Source organism: Talpa europaea (genome assembly GCF_964194135.1).
Source record: "Talpa europaea genome assembly, chromosome: 10".
Classification (NCBI taxonomy): domain Eukaryota; kingdom Metazoa; phylum Chordata; class Mammalia; order Eulipotyphla; family Talpidae; genus Talpa; species Talpa europaea.
The window spans coordinates 70,807,053-70,826,832 of NC_140077.1; the positions used below are offsets into that span (position 1 = coordinate 70,807,053).

The window sequence follows — 19,780 nt, forward strand, 5'->3', positions numbered from 1 at the left end:
GGGCCTTGGGAGCCATGTGCACAGATGGCCAAGAGAGGGCCCTGGCAGCACCCACCTTCAGGATGATGGGGGACCCTGGCTTCTGATCCAGCACGCCCGTTGGGCTGAGCAGCTCGAAGGTGGGGTTGGGGTAGTAGATGAACTTGGTGCCGTTGTACACGAGCAGGGACTGAACGTTGTTGAACACAAAGCCAAACTCCTCGGGCTCCACAGCATCCAAGCCAGCCCGGTGGTCCGTAGTCAGGGAGGGTGCCAGGCAGGTCAGGGTGGTGGTGTTTACAACCCTGCAGACCTGGAGGGCCAGGATCAGGGCTCCCACTGGCCCCAGGTGCCCCAACCCTCCTGCTGACCCTGGGAACCCCACCCCTCCCAGCCCTGGCCACTGCCTGGGGTCCTTGCTGATGGTGAGCCAGGGTGGGGCTCCTGGTGGCCAGGCAGCCCAGGCAGGGCAGCAGGGACCGGCCACAGGGCTGAGGCTGCTGTCACCATGGTGCAGCCCCGGGAGGGTACTCACGTTGACAGACTCCCTGCCATTGAACTTCACGCGGATCCTGGGCTCCTGGATGATATCCAGGTTGAAGCCGGTGATAGTCAGGGGTGTGTGTCCGCTGGGACAAGAAGAGGCCGGGTCAGGGCCACCCTAACCTGGGGTAACTGGGGACACCAGCCCTGGTGCGGGGCGGCCTCACCTGGCGATGCTCCACTCTGGCTCCACCCGCTGCACCCGCGGGTCATCAATGTACTCGAACTGCAGGCTGCTGTCCACGCGGGCGCGGTCTACGCTCACGGACACAGACACGGCGCCCAGGCCTATGGCCGACGGGGGCGAGACGCACACGATCTCGCTCATTGACCGCCTGACGGGGGGAGCAGGAGCTGGTGAGGGAGTGTGGCCAAGGGGAGCTTGAGGGGGTCCGGGGTGGGCCCAGAGTGCCCTGCCCTCAGATTCCCAGCCCGGTCAACCCCTGCAGGTGCACTGAGTCCCCGCTGAGCTGGGGGAGCAGGCCCTGGGCTTTGGGGAGCCCTCTGGCAGTCTCTAGAATATGACTTTAGCTTGGAGTCTGCTTAGTGAAAAGTGTCAGGTGACCACTGCAGGAAGATCCACAGGGCCCTGATGTGATGGGGGCCCAAAGCGGTGAGGGGGCCCAACGCTGTGAGGGGGGGCCTGACGTGGTGACAAGGGGGTCCCCAACGTGGTGACAGGCCCTGACGTGGTGATAGCCCAGCAGTGATGTCTGTCTGGGGCCCCAGGGTCTCTCAGCCCAGATTCTGCTACATACGAGTCCAGCCCAAGACCCTGCACCAAGATGACAGGTGGCCGGGGCGGGCACTGGCCCAAGGGGAGTGTGAGTGAGCTGTACACACGCAACCTGGTGCCCCGCATGCGTGCACACACACACGAGCACATGCACACACGCATGTGCACACGCACTATACGTACGTGCACACTCACCCATAGAATTCGCAGGTCTGGTTGCCCAGGTGCACGGCCACGCTGCTCCCGGCCCCCAGGTAGTGCCCAGTGATGGTGACCATGGTGCCGCCAGACTCTGGCCCGCGAATGGGGGCAAGTGAGAGAACGGACGGGGTCTGGGGGCACAGAGACGGGTCGGCCGGGCCGGCTGGGGTGGGCCTGGCTGCAGGGGGAGGGCTTCTTGCCTTGGTCCAGGTGCCCTCCCGCCCCAACTCCATCCCCCATCCCTGACACCCCCACCCCGGCCTGTCACACCTACCACTATCCCCTCCATAAGACTATAGACCCCGCCCCAGGACACCCCGCCCCTTGCTGCCAGGCTTGTCTGCCCTGGAACTGAGCCCCACAGGTGGCTGCCCAGTGGACAGGAGGTGGCCGGGAGGGCATGTTTGAGTGGAATTCACGGCCTCCCCAGGGAGTCTGGTGTCTCAGCTGGTGGGAGGGCCATGGCGACACTGACTAATCTATCAATTAGTTTACAAATTGAGAGCAATTTGAAAACACCTCTCCATACAGGCTGCACTGATTTTTTTTGACACAAAATCGATAGGACTGAATCCGGCGTTCCCTCCAGATGGGCCTCCGGAAGGCTGCTGTCTGTCATTATGAACAGGCCCTCCCCGTGGCAGGCAGCCCCCTGAGGCCTGAGGCTGGGCCGCATCCCCTGCCAGGACCCTGGCTGATGTGCAAGCCCCATCCTGCCTCGGAAGGCCCCACCTCGGAGGCCCTGCCTCTGGCCCTCCAGGGCGGCTGCGTGCACTGGGCCTGGGGGCCTCAGCCTCCTACTCCCCAGCGCCCACGGCCACTGGCAGCTTCCACCTGCAGGAGGCAGGGCAGCGGGGGCAGTTGGACCACAGGCCAGGGCCACTGCAGAGTGAGCCACCCCCACCACGTCCCTGGGGAAACATGACTGCATGTCCCCTAGGCACATGGGGCCTCCTCTCCCGTGGGGCTGCTGCCGGCTCTGCCTGTCAACCCCCACAGCGGGGCTTGCCCGGCCACCACTCACCACAAAGGAGAACTGCTGGTGGGACCTGGCTGTGAACTCGGGCTTGCACTCGCCGACACACAGGTGCACAGGCCCTGCGCTGGTGCCCCCCGGGGCATGGCTCATCTCGCAGACGATCCTAGTGTGCAAAGCAGGGGCCTGAGCAGAGGTGGTGGGGGGGGGCCCTCATGGGGTGACAGTGAAAGGGGCTGTCCCTGCCTGGCTTCAGCCACTCCCCCAGAGTGGACAAGCCCCTGCCCCTGGCTGGAGCCCAGTGCAGGGCCGCCTGGGCAGGTGCCGGCTAGGGGTCCGGGGCCGAGGACAGGTGGTGGCAGCACCCTGGCTGGGACCTTGGGGTTCCGTGCTCATTCCAGGAGTTTAAAGAGGGCACAAGAAAAGGGGGCAGGGAATGTGTACTCCTGGACTCCGATGGGGTCACGGGACCCACGACGGAGGCCGGATGCCTCTCAGCAAGCCCTGCAGGGGAGGGACCCGCACCCCACAGTGAGAATGGATGCCCAGCTGGGGCCACCTGCCACAGAGCCTCCAGAGGCAAAAGAGGCTGGGTGGGCAGGGGCGCTGCCCTCCCCAGCAGGCAGCCCGGACCCCAGGCAGGCAGGGGCAGGCACAGACCTGCTCCTGTCATCAGGCCTTGAGAAAACCCCACTGGCCCTCTGGCTTCCCGGGCAGCTCCACAGCCAACGCCTCCAAGTGGCGGATCCGACAAGCACCCCAGCCGTGGGATCTACTTGTGGCGCAGGGGCTGCAGTGAGGGCCCAGGGGTTCCCACGCCCACGGAGCCTGCATCCTCTGCTCCATGGGCACGCGAGTTAATCGCAATCTGGGGGAGACACAGTGATGCCCCTGGAGCTCGCGAGCGGGCATCTGAGGTCGGGTTGGCCTCCCTGCGGACAACCCCATCCCAGGCATCCCTGGCAGCGAGTCCTCCAGACTCTGGGGCTCTCCTGGCACTCAGGGACAGGGAGCAGAGGCCACTATGCTCAGCAGGAGGCGGCCCTGGGCCGCCAGGATAGACCCCAGACCCGCCCCCCACGGGCACTGAGGCACCCCCCACGGGCACCAAGTCAGGACCGAGGCTGGGCTTGTGGGGGGACGGCTGCAGAGACAGTTGGGTGCTGTCACCTCTCCGCGGCCAGTGTCCCCTTGCTCCTCTGGGGCAGGGGAGCACTCCATGTCCTGGGATGGGGCCTGAGCAGGGGCTTGGCAGCAACCTGGGGAAGAGGACGGGGCCCCGGGGCCCAGGGCAGTTCATGCAGGGTGACTTCTGGGTCTGTCTCTGGGCTCCCCCTTCTCCCCACAGTGCCCAGGAGGCTATGGCCAGCCACATCCCCTGCTGCATGAGGTGGTGCAGCTCTGATGTCCATGGCTCAGCTTGGCCTGGTCAGAGGGCTTCTGGACACGCTGGTGACCCAAAAAGCTCCCAGGCTGCGTTCTGCACTTTGGCCCCAAGACTCTGAGAGACTGTGATGTGCTCCCAACCCCATCTACCCCCAGGCGGTATCTGAGAACAGAGCCACACCAGCCCGCACTGTCCACGCTCCAGCCTGCTGTCCAGCACGTTGTGCCTGGCATGGCCGAGGTCAGTGGTGCAGATGTGTGGGACACTGGATGCCCACGCAGAGCCCGTGTCCAGAGGGCCTCACCACCACCTGGACCAAGGTGGATGGTGGGGAGGGCGGCGAGCCGCAGCCATGGTGTGGGGGTCCCGCGAGGTGGCACCTGAGCTTGGGGCGAGGTAGAGGCCCTGTGGTCACTGAGGTCACTGACTCAGGGACATGCGCCTGGCTCGTGGGGGCCAGGGCGTGTCTGGGGTGCCATGCTGTCCTGGGGATACCCTCGCTCCTTTCCCAGCCTCGAGTCTGGTCTCCCCAGCCCATTGCTCCCCGTAGCCTGGGACAAGCGTCTACACTAGACTCCAAGGGCCTCACGCTATTTCCACTGTCCATCTCCCAAATGGCCCCCCAACTTGGCCGTGGGGCTGTGAGAACTGCAGGTGACCCCTCCCTGCAGCGTCTAGCTCCTCCTCTTCTGGGAGCCAGGCTGGTCCTCGGGACTCCCTGCCGAGGCAGTCAGGACCTGGGGCCTGAGGCTGGGCCAGTGCCACCTCCTCCACCTGCCTTTGGCCCAGGGCTGTCCCTCTGGCCAGCCACCCAGCACACGCTGGGGACATGGGATCTCTGGTGCTAGGGCCTGCCCACCTCCCCAGGGCTGATTCTGGTTCCTCTACCCTGAGAGCTGGGTCAGCCCTTGGCATCTGAGCCTGTCCAGCCCCACCGGCAGTTGCCACAGAGACAGCGGCCAGTGTCGACTGGGTCTTATGATCAGAGACGAGGTCACGGGTGGATAGAAAGTGCGAGGGGCACAAAGGGCAGCCGCTTGCGGGCAGAGGGGCCGGAGCCTGCGGCCAGCCTGGCCCAGCTGTCCTCAGTGGAGGTCGCCAAGCTCAGGACGAGGAAGGGGGCTGGCTACTGGCTCCTCTCCAGTCCCCGTCCTCCTGCCCACTGGCAGCTCCATGGCAGCCAGATGAACACCCCAAATTGGAACATATGTCACAAGCCCGCCTGCAGCCCACGCTCCGCGCCTGCCTCTAACTTGCAGCGATGTCTCCCTCGGTGAGATAAATAGATTTGTGCCGGTAGAGGCCCTGCTGGATTAAGCTGCCATCAGAGTCCCAGGAGCCAAACAAATCGCTGCCCGCAGCAGTGTGCACACCGCGGGATGAGGGGAGGGGCCGGCCGCGGCAGGCGGAGACCAGCGTGGGCTGGGCTGCAGGCCTGGGGTGGCGACTCACCGCTCGGCCACGACATAGTCCCCGGGCAGGGGTGTGCAGGGCACCCCGGCCACCTGCACATGCTGGGCAATCTCGGCGAAGGCCAGGCCGAGGTTCACACCGCGGATGGTCACGCGCGTCCCTCCTTCTGGCGGCCCCGACACTGTTAGAATCTGAGGGAGAGAGAGAGTCAGCATCCAGCTCACACCCCAGGTTGTGTGCGAGCATGCGGCCCCAGCGGGCATCTACATGGCCAGCTCTCCCCACAGCCTGCCCCCTGTCTGGCCACACTGGACACCTGTGTGTGCAGCATGGCCGGCACTGGGCCGAGCAGACACAGGGCCCAGGCCCACGCAGCCTCCCCAACCACCCCAGACCCTGAGATGGGACAGCCCCACGGCTGGGCTCAGCCCTGTTCTCATGGGGCCACCACACGAAGGGCGGACGGCAGAGGCGTGAGCAGGTGGGCGGGGAAATCAGGACAACTTGGGAATCTGGACTTAGAGGAGCCTGGACTGGGCCCCCAGGGCAGGGAATGGGGTGCAGACTGAGGGTGGGGGCCAGGGCCCTGGCCAGGGGTTGTGATTAGGTTGCTGCGGGATGAAAGGGGCCGGCCCTGTTCTTGGCCTTGTTCTGCAAAACTGCCCGCAGGTCTGCTGAGCCAGGCAGACACAGCTGTGTACTCGCAGGCTCTGGTCAGCAAAGACCTTTTATCTTTTAATTTCTTTACGCAGGGTGCGGAGGCTAGGAAAGGCCGAGTCAGGCCCCAGGATACTCCAACCCAGCCTAGGGCATGGAAGTGCCACCCGGGGCTGGACACGGGCAGGGAAGGTAGAGCTTAGGCCACCTCTTGGAGTGGGTGGGCTCAGGGCCCACGGCCGTCCCTCAGGTGCAGCACAGCGCGGCCCCTGAAAGGAAGGGCACATGCCTGCTCTCGGCCACAAGAATGGAGAGGTGGGGAGTGGAGCCGCCCTGCCGAGACCCCAGCACTCCACACAGGCCTGCAGGACTGCTGATCTGGAGACCCCACCTGTCCTCGTTACGGGTCAGGAGTCCCCCCAAACTGTGGGTAAGGATAGATGGGGACGGGTCCCGGCTCAGGGAGTGGGCGGCCCAGCCAGGCCTCCCCAAGCTCTTGGCTTCCTACCCTCTGCTGCGGGCCTGGGGGCCCTCTCCACTCTCCCATTTTCCTGCCCCCCTCCTCTCCCCTCCCGGGTCTGCTCAGCTGGCTCACTTCACCCCGGTCACCTGGCTGGGGTTGATTCCCTTTTCTGGGAGTGAAATGTCCCTCAATGAATAAAAATTAACAACATTCATGGAACTAATCTAGGTGGGCAGCTGAGGGGCTTATGTACTCAGGGGAGGCTGCGGGCCAGAGAGGAGGGAGTGGCTGGCCCAGCTGTCCTGGTCCGGGGTTCTGAGATGACCACTCCCCTGTGCCCCCCCAAGCCCCCGGTAACCTCCGGGCTCTGGGATCCTGGTTGAGCAGAAGCAGGGCCTGGGTGCCCCCAGCCGCCTACTATAGGACCTCAGGGCTCTGGTGCCTCGGGCCCTGGCTCGCTCTCTTCCCCCCTTTTATTTTTAAAGCCACATTCTCGCACTCACTACAGTTAATTACAACCTTTCAGAAAAACTGTGAAATGAAATCTTTCTGGAAAGCCTAAAAATACTTTGTCTTGCAGGTAGCGGGGGCCGGTAAGTGGGGGGGGGGGCGCGGGGACGGAGCCTGCAGGTTCCTATCGCTGTGAGTCGCAGATTCCTGCCCCTCTGCCGCTGCTGTGGGCTCAAGGGGTTGCTCCAGAGGCCGGCAGGCCAGGGAGCGCTCTTGGTGCCACCTGCCATTCTAAGGAGGAAAACCTCTCACCATCTCGGAGTGAAGGGGGCCCCAGATGTCATGGGGCGTAGAGGCCCCAGCTGCCTGGCCGTTACGGTCACAGGGACCATGCCCGCCACTCAGGCCCCGCGGGCTGCAGGGAGATACTGGGGCATGTGCTGCAGCCAGCCCTCCCGCTGGCATTGCCCGCTGAGCCACCGTAGGGGACAGTGGCCAGGCTAACCCCATTGGGCCATGTGGGCCAGTAGCGAGCCTCCCGCCTGCGCTATCTCCACGCAGAGCCTTGCCCAGGAGGGCGGCCAGTCCTCAGTCCTTTGGGTGGCCCCGCTCCCAGACCCAGGCAGGGCCACCTGGGGCTGGCTTTCAGGGAGGTGGGTGGGCCTCTCTGACCAGCTATCAGCACCCCAGAGGCTCACAGCCGGGAAAGGGGTCCTAAGAGCCACCAGATAGCCTGGGTCTGCTGGTAGCCCTGAGGGTCACACCTTCTACGGGAAGGACCTGAGGTCTCCCCAGCAGCCCCCAGCGGGACCCGCCAGGCAGAAGCACTTTGAGGAGATGGCAACTGCCCCACCTCCCACGCCACGGGCAAAGCCAAGTCCTGCCTGCAGTTCTGCTGCCTGCGCCCACGCTGGTCAGGGGCCCAGAGCCCAGGATGGGCAGCGTCCCTTCCCTTCTGCGTGAGCTTGTGAACACAAGTGAGCCTATGCACTGGGAGTGCACATGCATGTGCATATGCATGCCTGTGTGTGCACACGGGGGTGTGGATGCATCCGTGCGTGCAGGTGTGTGCAGGTGTGTGCGCAGGCATCTGTGGGTGTGTACAAGCATGTGTGGGTGTGTGGGTGTCCATGTGCAGGCATGTGTGCATGGGTGTGCACAGGTATGTGTGTGCAAGTGTGTGTACATGCATGTACGGGTTGTGCATGTGTGCAGGTGTATCCCTGTGCAGGCATGTGTGTGCGGGCATGTGCAGTGTGCACGTGCAGGTGTGTGCAGTGTGTGGGTCTGTCCACATGTAGGCGTGTGCGCTGGTGGGCATGTGTGCAGGTGCAGGTGCATGCACATTTATGTGTGTGTGCACATGTGTGCATGTCCCCATGTGGGTATGTGTGTGTGTAGGTGTGTGCATGTGCAGGCATGTAGCAGCTTGCACGGGTGGGCGGCAGTGGCAGCGGTGGCCCTGGTGGGCAGGGGCAGGGACAAGGCAGGGGCAGGGCTCTCCACAGCAGCATCTGTCCAGCTCCAGGTGCAACACAACACGCTGCTCTCCCTCCTGACCTGGTCACTTGTGCATTGACGTCCCGCTAACGAGGCTGTAAACAAACCAGCGGGCGCAGGGCACACACCAACCTTCCCCCCCCAAGGCTGGCCGAATCCTCTGCCCATAGGTTGGGGCCTAGGCCCTGGCCCTGGGCAGGGTCCAGCGGTCTTTCCTGTGGGTCAGCTTGGCCGCCCGACGAGCACGGGTTTGTCCTGGGCAGCTTCCCAGCACTGGCGGCTCAAGGACATGGAGGGAGGTCTCTGCTGGTCCAGTGAAAGCAGCAGGGAGGCTCTGGGCCCACGGGCCGCCCCCACACCGTCTGCACCCCTGCACCCCTCCTGCTCCCCTCTGATAGCTGCGGTCGATCAGCGGGTTCCTTCCCCTGATCGTGAAGACTCGGGCCCGCAACTGGCGGCAGGTGAGGACGAGTGGAGGTGACAGGGCGGACAGAGCTGGGGAAGGCGGCCTTGTGCACACACAGGGTCTCCTGCGGGCCACCAAGGGCACCACTCCCCTGTCCTCGCCCGTGGGGTGGCTGATCTGGCTCTCAGGCTGGCGGGGAGGTGGAGCCCAGCTGCGTGGCCATCGAGCACCTCCAGTGACGCCTCATGGGGCCGGCAGAAATGCAGGCACATAGCAGGAGGCCTAGCCCTCACCGGCTCCACCCAGCACCAGCGGGACACTGTGCATACGCGCCTTGGCGCCCCACGGGGGCACCCGACACAGTCAGCTCGGCCAGAGCCATTGTGAGCCGCCTAGGGTGTGGAGGCCAGGGTGGCTGTCGGTCCGTGGGGCCCCTCACCCTGAGGGGTGGCGCCGGTCAGGGGGAGCCCCATGATGAAGGGGGCCGGAGTGCAAAGACACCGTCCCCTCCCTGCCTGCTGCATCTCTGTCTGGTCAACGACAGCCGAGGTTCTCAGTTATTCTTCAGGGACAGTCTGGGCTCCTCAGGGTCCACTTCCCAGCTCAGCTGCCCCGGCCTGGCCCCCGACACGCACCGGCTGTGGCCACGGCACTGCTGCCCAACTGGCCACGGCAAGAAGAACTGCTGGGGCCACTGAGACCCATGACCTGCCCAGCACAGCCCAGCCGGGACCGCGGGGCCGGACCAGGGTGGGTCCACCACGCCGTGTCCACCTGGACGGGCATCACTGGTGGCGAAGGGCTCAGTCACTGCCAGGGCCACGTGACGCCTGGTTTCATAACAGTGCTACGTTGTGTAAGAAGCTAATTTTGGAGGACCTGGGTGAAGGGGATATGAAAGTTCTTTGTACTATTTTTGTACCTTTTTCTAAGTCTGCAATTAATTCAGCAATAAAAAGTTTAAAAGACTGGAAAGGATGTTGCGGAGATGGGAGGGGAGCAGGGGCAGGCCCCACAGTCTGCAGGACACCCCACTTCTGCAGGAGGACCCGCAGCCCCCTCGCCTGTCCCGCTGGACCTCGGCCACCTGGACTGGCACAGAGTTGCCCCCCTGAACCCACTTTCACCCCAAGCCTCTCCGGAAAAGCAGTGACAGTGGACCCCCCTGATTTTCCCCAACACCTCAGGGGTGCAGATGCACCATGAAGCTGGGTCCCACACCAGCAGCCATGGGCCCAGGCTGGCCAGCCGGCAGCCAGCCCAAGCCCCTGGGTGGGGCCGGCAGGGTAGGGGCCAGGCTACCTGAGCAGGCACAGATGGAGACTGGTTTCAGCACCTGTCCACAGCAGCAGAGCTGTGGCAAGAAAGCCAGAGAAGGTTCCAGGCAGGACTGATGGAGCAGTAGGACCAGCACCGGCGGGCAGGTCGCAGCCTCCTGCCTAGGCGCCGGGCGTGGGGCACAGCCGGGCTTGCGGGAGGGGTGGCCCGACTTCGGGGCAGTGTCGGCCCTCATGCCCCACTGTCCACCCAGCACCCCCATGCCTCAAAGCCCGCCCAGCATCCCCACTGCCCACCCAGTGCTCCCACCGCTCACCTGGCACCCCCACACCCCACAGCCCACTCGGCACCCCACTGCCTGCCTAGCACCCCACAGCCCACCCGGCGGCCCCACAGCCAGCTTGGCGCTGTCCATGCTGCCCTGCCCTGTGCGCAGCAGGCTCATCCGCCCCCCAGTCCTCTGCCCGCTGGTTGCAGCAGGGCCCCGGGTTCCAGGGTAGCAGGTGGTCGTCTGAGTGCAAACCCGGTGTGGCTGCTGCGCATGAGTGGGTGTGGGCCTGTCCCTGCGGGACTCCGCCGGGTCTGCTGTCTGGAAGGTTGGCCACTCTCCCACTGAGGGCACCCGCCTCCCCTTGGGCCACCTCCAGGGTCTCCTCCTGTGGGCTCAGGACACTCCCTAAGTTACCCAGCCAGGGACGGCCAAAGCCAGAGGGAAGGTGTGGGGGGCAGCTTTACACCACATCCCCGCAACTGCCCAGGCCCTAGAGGCCGTTGGTGACAGGGCAGCAGGCGTGACCGGCGCTGAGTGGCCTCGGGGCCCCAGCGTCAGTGCCTGCAGCTGTCCCCTGGCTGCCCATCGTGCTCAGTGGCCTGTGCTTCAGCAGACATGCTCTTATGCTTCTTCCTGTGACCACAAGGGCAGAGGCGCCCTGAGGGCAGCGCGGTCACCCCTCTCCCCGCTTTGCAGCCAGGGTCATCGCAGCCCCTGGGCCCCAGACCTGCCAGGAACACTCAGCCACCCAGAAGTGTCCACTCACATGGAGCCAACCCTCGTCCTGCTCCGGGGATGCCCCATGGCGACCTGGCTCTGCCCCTAGGATGCTCCAACTGGCCTTGTCCCCATGCCTGGCCCCATCCCTCCACCGGGCTGCATCCCATAGAAGATGGTGCTATTCCAGGGTGCTCCACACACCCCCACCTGCCCTGGGCCCCCCAGCTTACCTCTGTGATCTGGGGGTGGGAACACTTGACGTCGCGGCTGGACCAGTCGAGCCAGGGCCCCGAGGGTCCAGGGCAATGCGGTCGCAGGGTGCACCTGCGCTCCCCACCACACCAGCCACACTGGAACTTGCGGTCGGCCTTGAGGCAGAGGCCGCAGCTCTCCCGCTGGGCAGCGCACTTATACAGGTGGACTGCAGGGAGAGGTGCGGGACTCAGGGGTCCGCACGGCCCCCCCAACTCCCAGGCACGCCGGGAGCTGCCCCACCGGGCCCATGATGGCAGAGCTTGGATCAGGCCAGCCCTCACAAGACCAAGGCTGTCACTGCAGGGAGCGGACAGAGCTGGCCCCAGGAGGGGCTAAGGGCAAAACAGCTTGGGAAGAGTCCCGGCTCTGGACCCAGTGGACAGGGCTTTAATCATGGCTCCACTGCTTCCAATTGGGCGTGGAAGAGGTGACCCCCACCTCTCCGCCTGGCTCCTGCCCACCCAGCGCCCTGCAGAGGCGGGTGTGGGTGTGCGGGCAGGGGCTGGGGTGAGGGTGCGGGCAGGGGCGAGTGCAAGCTGGGATGTGGGTGGAGGGCCGGGCAGGCGGGTGGCCGTCTGCAGCAGGCCTGCTCGCTGGTCCTGCTCATCCCCTGGCTCTGATCTCTGCCACAACCTGTGCTCATGTGGGGTTCCATCGCCAGGTCAGGGCTCAGCCCTCACTCCAGGCCAAAACGAAACATGTGGGAAGGGGCCTTGGGAGCTTGGGGGGCCAGGCCCAGAGCTGGGGCAGGCTGCAGGCCTGGGGTGCAGGCAGCAGGCCACGTGCCCCAGAGGGTCAGCTGGCTCCCAGGCCAGGGCCTCGGGCAGCTCTGCAAACCTTCAGGGGCCTCTCCCCGCCCCACTACTGTCAGGGGTCAGGTGGGGACACTGGTACTGGGACCCCACAGGCCTGTGGGAGCATAAGCCAGCTTCGGACAGCCAGGACTCTTGGCGCCCTGACCAGTGCCCGCTGGGTCAGCAGTCCCCGCCCGGGCCCTGGCCACGCCCGCCTTGCACTCCGCCCATGCCCCGCCCACACCCACCACGCGCCTCACCTTGCAGGCCTTGCGGGTTGTCAATGATGAAGTTGCCATTCCAGACCACAGCGAAGTCCACGGCCAGGTTGCTGGTGTCCACCCCATCATACTGGTACTGTGGGAGGAGGCAGGCACTGAGGCCGGGCACGGCCAGGGGCAGACTCCCCTCCCAGTGGACCCAGAGGCCCAGCTCTCTCAGCTGGACATAGCCCCTCCGCCCTCCTCATCCTGAGGGGTGGCCCAGCCCGGCTCTCCCCTGCCATCCCTCCTGTCCTGGGGCTGTTACCGGCCCCGGATAGCTGCCTGATAAGAGCTGGCTCTCATCATGCGCCCCCATCCCTGCTGGCTCCCACAGAGAGCGCAAAGGACACCTGGCCTGGGGTTATCACTGAGCTGGGAGGGTTGACCCTCGATGCTCCAGATGCACAATTCCTGCCCCCGCACCCCACCCCTTGCCAGCCAATTCCTTCTCTGCCCCCGTCAGCACCCCTGGGGTGGGGTAGGGCTCACTGCAGCCTCCCGAGGCCAAGGGGGCTCCTGAGCTCAGTCTTGGGCCCAGTGCCCCTATCCCTCCATCCCCTGGGCCTGCTGGCAGGGGTTCTGGGGCTCCCACATGCCCTATGCCAAGGTGGAGTGGGCATGGGGGGCATGGGTGGGGGCTGGGCAGGTGTGGAGGGGTGCAGGCCAGGGGCCAGGAGGGGTAGGGGACTGGGGGGCCAGGTAGGCGGGGGCCAGGCACAGTGAGGGGTGCAGGCCGTGGGCCGGGTGGGGGTGACGGGTGGGCGGGGGCGGCCATGCCCCTCACCGAGCTGTTCTGGCACTGCACACTGGAGCTGTTGAAGCGCAGGGCGGGCACGCGGTGGACAGCGCCCTGGATGCTGAGGACGCACTCGTAGCCTCGCTGGCCGGACTGCGGCTGCGGCAGGTTCCGGGCCTTCAGGGTGATGGGCTTGACCTCGCCGACCGGGATCAGGATCTCGGCCGTGGGAACCAGCTGGGGGCAGTCCTGGGGCAGCAGGGTAGTATGAGGCTGGTTCTGGCACCATTGCCTCCAAGCGGCCCTCCGTCTGGCTGCTGCCCCAGCCCAGGGGTGGCCCACACCCAGACATGCCCTTAGAGCTTGGAGTGCATCTCCCAGCCCTGCCGGGCAGCTGAGCATTGGCCCCTGAGACGGAGACACAGGACAAAGGGGCTCCGAGGCTCCCCGCCTGGAACTCCAGGGCTTCATGTGGTCCTGTTCAGCGGCTCCAGTCCCCCTGCCCAGATGCCCCGTCCAGCGGCCATCCATGTTCCTGCCCGGCAGCCTGCCTGGCGACCACCAACCCTCGCAGTACTCGCCCTTAAAACTGCTCTGCGGCCAACCTGTTCCTCATCAGGCCACCTGGACTGGGGAAAACAGCTTGAGAGCCCGTCCAGGGGCGGGAGTTGGGGTGGGAGTGGTGGGCGCCTGCGGGACGGAGAGGCTATGGGCAGCGGTGCCCCTCGCTGCTACCGACGCTGTACCCCAACTTCCCCCCAGTGCCCCCTCTGCCCACATGAAGTGGACCCTGGCCTCTGTGGAAGGGTGAAGGGACAGCTATTGCTTCTTTATTCCCGTCAGCTGGGCAGGCAGGAATGACCGGTGTTTCTAGGGTCCCATGACCACTAAATTGCCAGGTCCTGTCTCCGAAGGATGCCAAGGCTTTCTACAAAGTGAGCCCAGGGACACTTCCTGTGGGGAGCTGTCTAGGAGGTACCATGGGTCCCAGGGCCCATGTCTTGCGGCAGCCTCCCCTAAGGCCCGACTCGCCCAGGCACGTGCAGGCACACTCGGTGCACACCCTCCTGTCTAGGCATGAGCGGCCCCTGGGCCAGCAGGGCTCTGGCAGACCCCTGGGGGCGGGAAGGCCCAGGTGTGAGGCCCCTGGTGTGGGGCCTCCATCAGCAGCAGCCCCTCCACTGAGGCCCCCCTTGGGCTAAGGTGACACCCTGGCTGAGGCCCCCCAACTGAGGTCCCCACTCCAGGGGAGGCAAGTCCCCGGCAGGGTCTGCGTCGGGTGCCTTTATGCCCACTCTCTTTTAAGATTTTCAACATTCTTTTAAGTTAAAATTCTCATTTTTCAGCTTTACCTGGCATGCTTGGTCCACTTGGCACTGCACACACCCAGGTCTGCCGCCGCCCATCTGCCCAGAGCCGGGGTCGTGCTCCTGCGGCACCAGCGCCGTCAGCTAACACCCTGCAGCAGCCCCAGGCAGCAGCGCTCGCAGCCCCGCCCCAGGCTGTCAGCCACGCTCACTACCCCTTTGCCTGCGTCCAGACCCGGGCCCTGGCCAGGAGGGGCGGCGCTGCTGTCCGGTGGTCTGTGAGCCCCTGCTGCCACCTCCAGACCCTCTGTGTGACCTTGAGGGAACGCAGGCACACCTGTGTGCAGGAACACACCAGGCCGTATGCGGTCCAGACCTGCCAGCTGGCCACACTGGGCATGGAACACTGGCCACGGGACGCCCCCCACTGGGGGACAGTGGGGAGCAGTGGAAAGAAGGCCGGCATGCAAGCTCTGGCTGTGGACAGTAGGGGCTTGGGGCGGGAACCCTGGTGGTGGTGCTCCACTCCCACTGTCCTCAGGCCACCCGCCAGCTCCATAGCAGTCAGAGCTGAGGCTAGGAGAGGGGGACAGAAGGACGGCTGAGTGGACGTGTCCCCAGCAGTCAAGGTGCAGCCCCCAGGCTGTAGTTCAGGCCCCCAGTGTCCTGGGCTCTGGAGCCTGGACACGGTGCCTAGACACACAGTGCTCTGGCCGCAGCACCGCCGCCTGTTCAGGCTTTATAGCAGCAAGCGCAGGCTGGCTCCCAGGAGAGGAGGCCAGGAGCAGGGGGAATGGAGCAGGGGCCGGCCTACCTCAGAGGTGTTGATGCGGCCCTCCTGGAAGGAGCAGGTGGAGGGGTCATGCGTGCACAGGTTGCGGTACTTGCACCAGTGGCAGCGGAAAGCACTATTCACGCAGGACAGGCACCTGCAAGGACCCAGCGGTCAGGCCCGGCCTCAGCTGGCCCCACTCCAGGGCTCCCAGGCAGGCATCCAGCACATGGGCCCGGGGGACCAGGAATGTCTGTGCTGGGGGCAACGGGGGCTAGGCACATGGGTAGGGACCCCTCCCGGGGAGAAAGCCAGGGGCCCCCCGGTGTCAACCCCTCCAGGTGCTAGGCAGCTCCCCTGGCCTTTGGCAGGGTGCCCCTGCCTGCCAGCATGGAGAGTTTGCTGTCCCCCCAGCTATGTCAGACGAGAGCGTGGGAACTGGGCTAGGGGAGGATAGCGCGAAGTTGAGCGTTATTTGCAAGAGCCGAATCACCTGTTACTTTAAGGCCTGAAACCACATTTGTGTGCTCAGAGAGGGCTCAGGATGCCTGGTGCTGGTTTTGGAACATAAAGAGCACTCAGCAGCTTCTCTGCCCTCTCTCCAGCCCGGGCTCTGCTCTGTGGGCTGGCAACGGCTACCTCCTCTGCAGCCTCAGAGGGGCCGAAGGTCCCAGGACTCTCCCGAGCTGACTGCCAGCCCCGCCCACAGCAGACCCCCACCCCAGCTGACCACCAGTCCCACCAGCAGCAGACCCCTCCCCAGCTGACCACCAGCCCTGCCCTCAGCCAGGCCCAGTGAGCTCAAAGCTTGGAAGCCCACGTTGCTGCCCTGTGTCCCGCCCCAAGCCTGGAGTCGGGGCCCTGGCTGGAGGCCGGGCAGCCTCTGGGCCATACTGGCCTGCAGTGCTGTCCCAGAGGCCCAGCCTTCCTCTCGCAGGCCATGCACAGCTCCTGGGTGTGGGGCCCCACCCCTGCTCTAGAGGTCAGAAAGCACCACCGGTGGGTGGCTCAGCCCTGCCCTGCTCCCTGTGGGGCTGGGCCCTCCGGGGCTCCTGTACACAGCTCCCAGTCCCTGCTTTCAATTCAGAATCCTCCTCACTGTTTCACTTGAGAAGTGTGGTTCAGCGTAGTGGGGGTCAGGAGCATGAATGAAGTCAGAGGCTGTGGTGTGAGTGCCATTGAGGCTAAAACCACCGATGAAATGGAAAGTGCTAAAACACACTGAAGGTACATGCCAAGCCTGGCCTGTAGGGGGTGCTCAGACAGCTGTGCCCTCTGCTGCCAGGGTAGAGGGATGCCTGCGTCCAGCCCTGCCCACCCAGCCCTCCAGCTCACAGTTGGTGGGCACTGCAGTTGTAGAACTTGAACTCCGTGCTCACGAATATCTTCCCTGTCTCCTTGGACCTCAGCTGCAGCTCGAGCCCAAACCAGTCTGGAAAAGGAACAAAGAGAGTGACAACTGGGGTAGGTCATGAGCCACCTGGAGGCTATCAGGCACAGAGGGTGGCTGAGCCTGCCTGTATCACCTCAGCACAGAGGGGGTGGCTGAGCCTACCTGTATCATCTCAGCACAGAGGGGATGGAGCCTGCCTGCATCACCTCATGAGAGGGTAGGTGAGGCCTGCCTGAATCATCTCTCCCCCCAGAGCTCCTCTGGCCCTGCGTCACTGCCCCCCAGCCCTGTCCAGGCCGGCTGCCTGCCACCCAATTAGGAGGAAGCCCTAGCCGATGCCCAGAGCACCCACCAGTCAGTGTTCAGTCCCAAGGCTGGGGCAGAGCTAGGCAGGCCAGGCCTGGGGAGGCCCTGCAAGTTTGGCATGGTGCTTGCCTTCTGGGGGACATGGTGGACACTATCCGTGCCCATGAGCCTCCTGGTTCCTGACCACTTCCAGGCTGGTCATTGGTTTTCAGCTCACACAGCAAGCTCTGCCGGGGTGCCGCTGTGTCCCCGGCCTGTAGCCTGGTGGGCAGCCCGAGCAGGCGCTTCTCACCTCGGTCCAGAGGGATGACGGGGACCTCCTTGGGCCCCGGCGAGACACAGACGACCTGGCTCCCGGACACCTGTCCCTCCACCTCTGTCAGGTTCCCGAAGGCACAAGCGATGCCGGCAGAGAGGTCGGGAGCATCGCTTACCACCAGGCTGAGCTGCGGGCAGAGAGGCTCAGTAGGTGGGTGCAGGACCCCTGGAAGGACGCGGCCAAGCCAGCACTGCCTGCGGCCAGGGATTCTCCTGTCCTGCCCTGCACCTTTCTGCCCCACCAGCAGCAGGAGGTGATGGGCGGGAGCACAGAGGAGGCACATAGGGGCACAGAGGGAGCACGGGGACCCACTTCAGTCCTCGGAGTGAGTGCCCACTGGAGGGTCACCAGCAGCACAAGCCACAGGACCCAGCCCATCTCCTGGGGGTGTGCTGCAGGGCCCAGCGGCAGGGCCCGGGCTCCCCTGCACCCACCTCCTGCTAAGGAGGCTGCAAGAGCAGGGCCGAGGCCAGGGGTGCTGGGGTCAGAGCAGGGGAGGAAGGGTGCCTGCCCTGGCCTGCGTGTGTCAGCCTGTCCTGCTGGGGGCACTTCCTGGCCCCACCCCAGAACCACCACAGTCCCAGGAACAGTCCACCAGCTCCGCAGCACAGCATGGTCAGTCTGGTGTGGAGCACGCCTGCCCGGCGGTGGGGAGGGTGCCCAGCGGAGGCACCGGGACCTCCACGCTGGGAGCCATAGCCGGGCCCTGCATGTGCACGTGTTGCACCAGGGGCCCCAAGGCAGCCCCTGCACCAAAGGGCTCACAGCCACGCGACTCAGGCTGCAGGGCGACGGTGGGACCACCCGCAGCACTGTCCTAAAAGTGCCCTGTGCAGGTGGGTGGCTGGTCCCTGGCTGCCCCGGCAGGTGGGCGGTGGGGGGCACTCACCAGCCGGCTGTGCTCGGACACAGACACGCTGCTGGGCTGCACCCGCAGGCCCACACACTGGCCAATGCTGGCGGCGAAGCGGTGGGGCTCCCAGGCCCGCGGACACCTGTCCCTGCGGGAGCACCTGTGCAGAGAAATGGTAGTTGGGCCATGAGAAATGGTAGTTGGGCCTGGGTGCCACTGCTGGGAAGCTGCAGTGTGACCCTGCAGGGCCAGCTCTCAGCAGGTGCCTGGCGGAAGAGGGCAGCGCCCAGCTCAGGGACTGGCTGTGGTGTCAGTGCCATTCAGGTCCAGGTGCCGAGGCCGGCATGGGAGACAGCACCATGGGGCACGCCTGTCCACGTCCCCCGACCTGCTGCCACGACTTTGCCAGGCAACAACTGCATCGCTCTCTGCCTTGGTTTCCCCAGCCTTTACTTGGCAGGGCTAGTGTAAGGATGAGTGGCCAGTCCCTGGCGACGGCCACGTGACCATTCAGCAACACTGTGATGATGGTCACCACCATCCTCTGTGGGACTGAGACACAGAGCAGGCCTGGCTGCGGCCCTTGGAGCAGGACCTGTCTTATCCATGGGGCCCCCCCATCTCGCCCCAGCCCCATCTCACCATGGCCGTTTTGCCCCGGCCCCATCTTGCCGGGCCCCATCTCACAGCACCCAGGTGAGTGCTGGGCAGAGGGCCACAGTGGGCCCCCAGACACGGACGGGCACACCCCCAGGCTTCCTGTGGCCCGCCAGGGCCCAGCACACCTGGGGCTTCACCCTCCTCTGCCTGCAGCTTCGAGCTAACGTCAGCGTGACTTTGCCTTTCTGTGCACATGGCGCACCAGGCAGACCTGGCCTGGTGTGGGGCAGGGCCGGAGGCAGTGACTGCTGGGCTGTGTCTGCGTGGCTGAATGGACTGCGCTCCCCACGCAGCCTGGTGTGGGGCGCCTGTAGTGATGGCACGGATGCCCGAGGCCTCTGACTCTGCATGAGCCCCCAGGGGCCATGTGGTCCTGCAGGCTGGAGAGGAGGATGAGGCAGGGCTCTGCCTGGCCCCTGCTGGCCACCAGGTTTGGCCCAGGCAGTGGACTTACATGCTATGCAGGGCACACCAGCCGCAGTGCGGGTCCCCCGAGCTCAGGCACTCTCCACAGGTGCTGTACTGCTCGCATGCCTCCACAGGCACCCGGGTGACCTGGGGGGAGAGCAGGGAGAGTGTGTTACTGCGGTGGCAGTCAGCAGGCCCAGCCAGAATGCACTGCCAGGGTGCAGGCGAGAGGCAGCAGTGGTCAGGGGGTACCCGAGAGCCTGCTGTGCTCACAGGCGCCGAGCACGGAGCGGGGGCCCAGGTGCCAGTGAGGGCAGTGCCCACCAGCACCCAGCAGAGTGGCCAGTACTCCCGGCACAGCTCCAGTCGGCCCGTGCCTCATGCTGGAGGCCCCACCTGCATCTACCACACCTGCTGATGTTTATGTCCATGACCGCGCGTGGCCACCACACTCGGACAGCAGGCCAGCTGGGGCAAGGGTCGGCAGATTCTGGTCTTGTGGCCGGCTGGGCAGGAGGCTGCCGGGCTGACAGGGACAGCTGTGGGGCATAGAGGCCACCCGCCCCCTGCTGAACATGTGGACTGAGTGAGGACAGGGCCCTTTGTGGGGACAGAGGACCTCTTGGCCTGTGCTGTGGGGAGACTGGTGCACCTGACCTGCCCCCCAGGCATGGACGTCTGCCCCCAGATCAGAGCAACAGCGGTAGGGCAGATCCGGCCCCGCAGGGCTCATC

The 19,780-nt window shown here is 65.3% G+C and overlaps 1 protein-coding gene across 1 annotated transcript in view; it reads right to left on the minus strand.

Annotated features, from left to right (window-relative positions):
* PLXNA2 (plexin A2) overlaps positions 1-19,780 on the minus strand; it is a gene marked incomplete at its 5' end in the record, with an annotated part of 66,674 nt that overhangs the window by 12,090 nt on the left and 34,804 nt on the right. The window contains 14 exons of the mRNA XM_084245516.1: positions 56-292; positions 515-608; positions 690-857; positions 1,454-1,590; positions 2,484-2,601; positions 5,275-5,426; positions 11,211-11,401; positions 12,290-12,386; positions 13,077-13,277; positions 15,150-15,264; positions 16,443-16,539; positions 17,099-17,252; positions 18,015-18,138; positions 19,093-19,193. Coding sequence (XP_084101642.1) covers positions 56-292; positions 515-608; positions 690-857; positions 1,454-1,590; positions 2,484-2,601; positions 5,275-5,426; positions 11,211-11,401; positions 12,290-12,386; positions 13,077-13,277; positions 15,150-15,264; positions 16,443-16,539; positions 17,099-17,252; positions 18,015-18,138; positions 19,093-19,193 — 1,986 coding nt within the window. The remainder of the gene's footprint in view (positions 1-55; positions 293-514; positions 609-689; positions 858-1,453; positions 1,591-2,483; positions 2,602-5,274; positions 5,427-11,210; positions 11,402-12,289; positions 12,387-13,076; positions 13,278-15,149; positions 15,265-16,442; positions 16,540-17,098; positions 17,253-18,014; positions 18,139-19,092; positions 19,194-19,780) is intronic.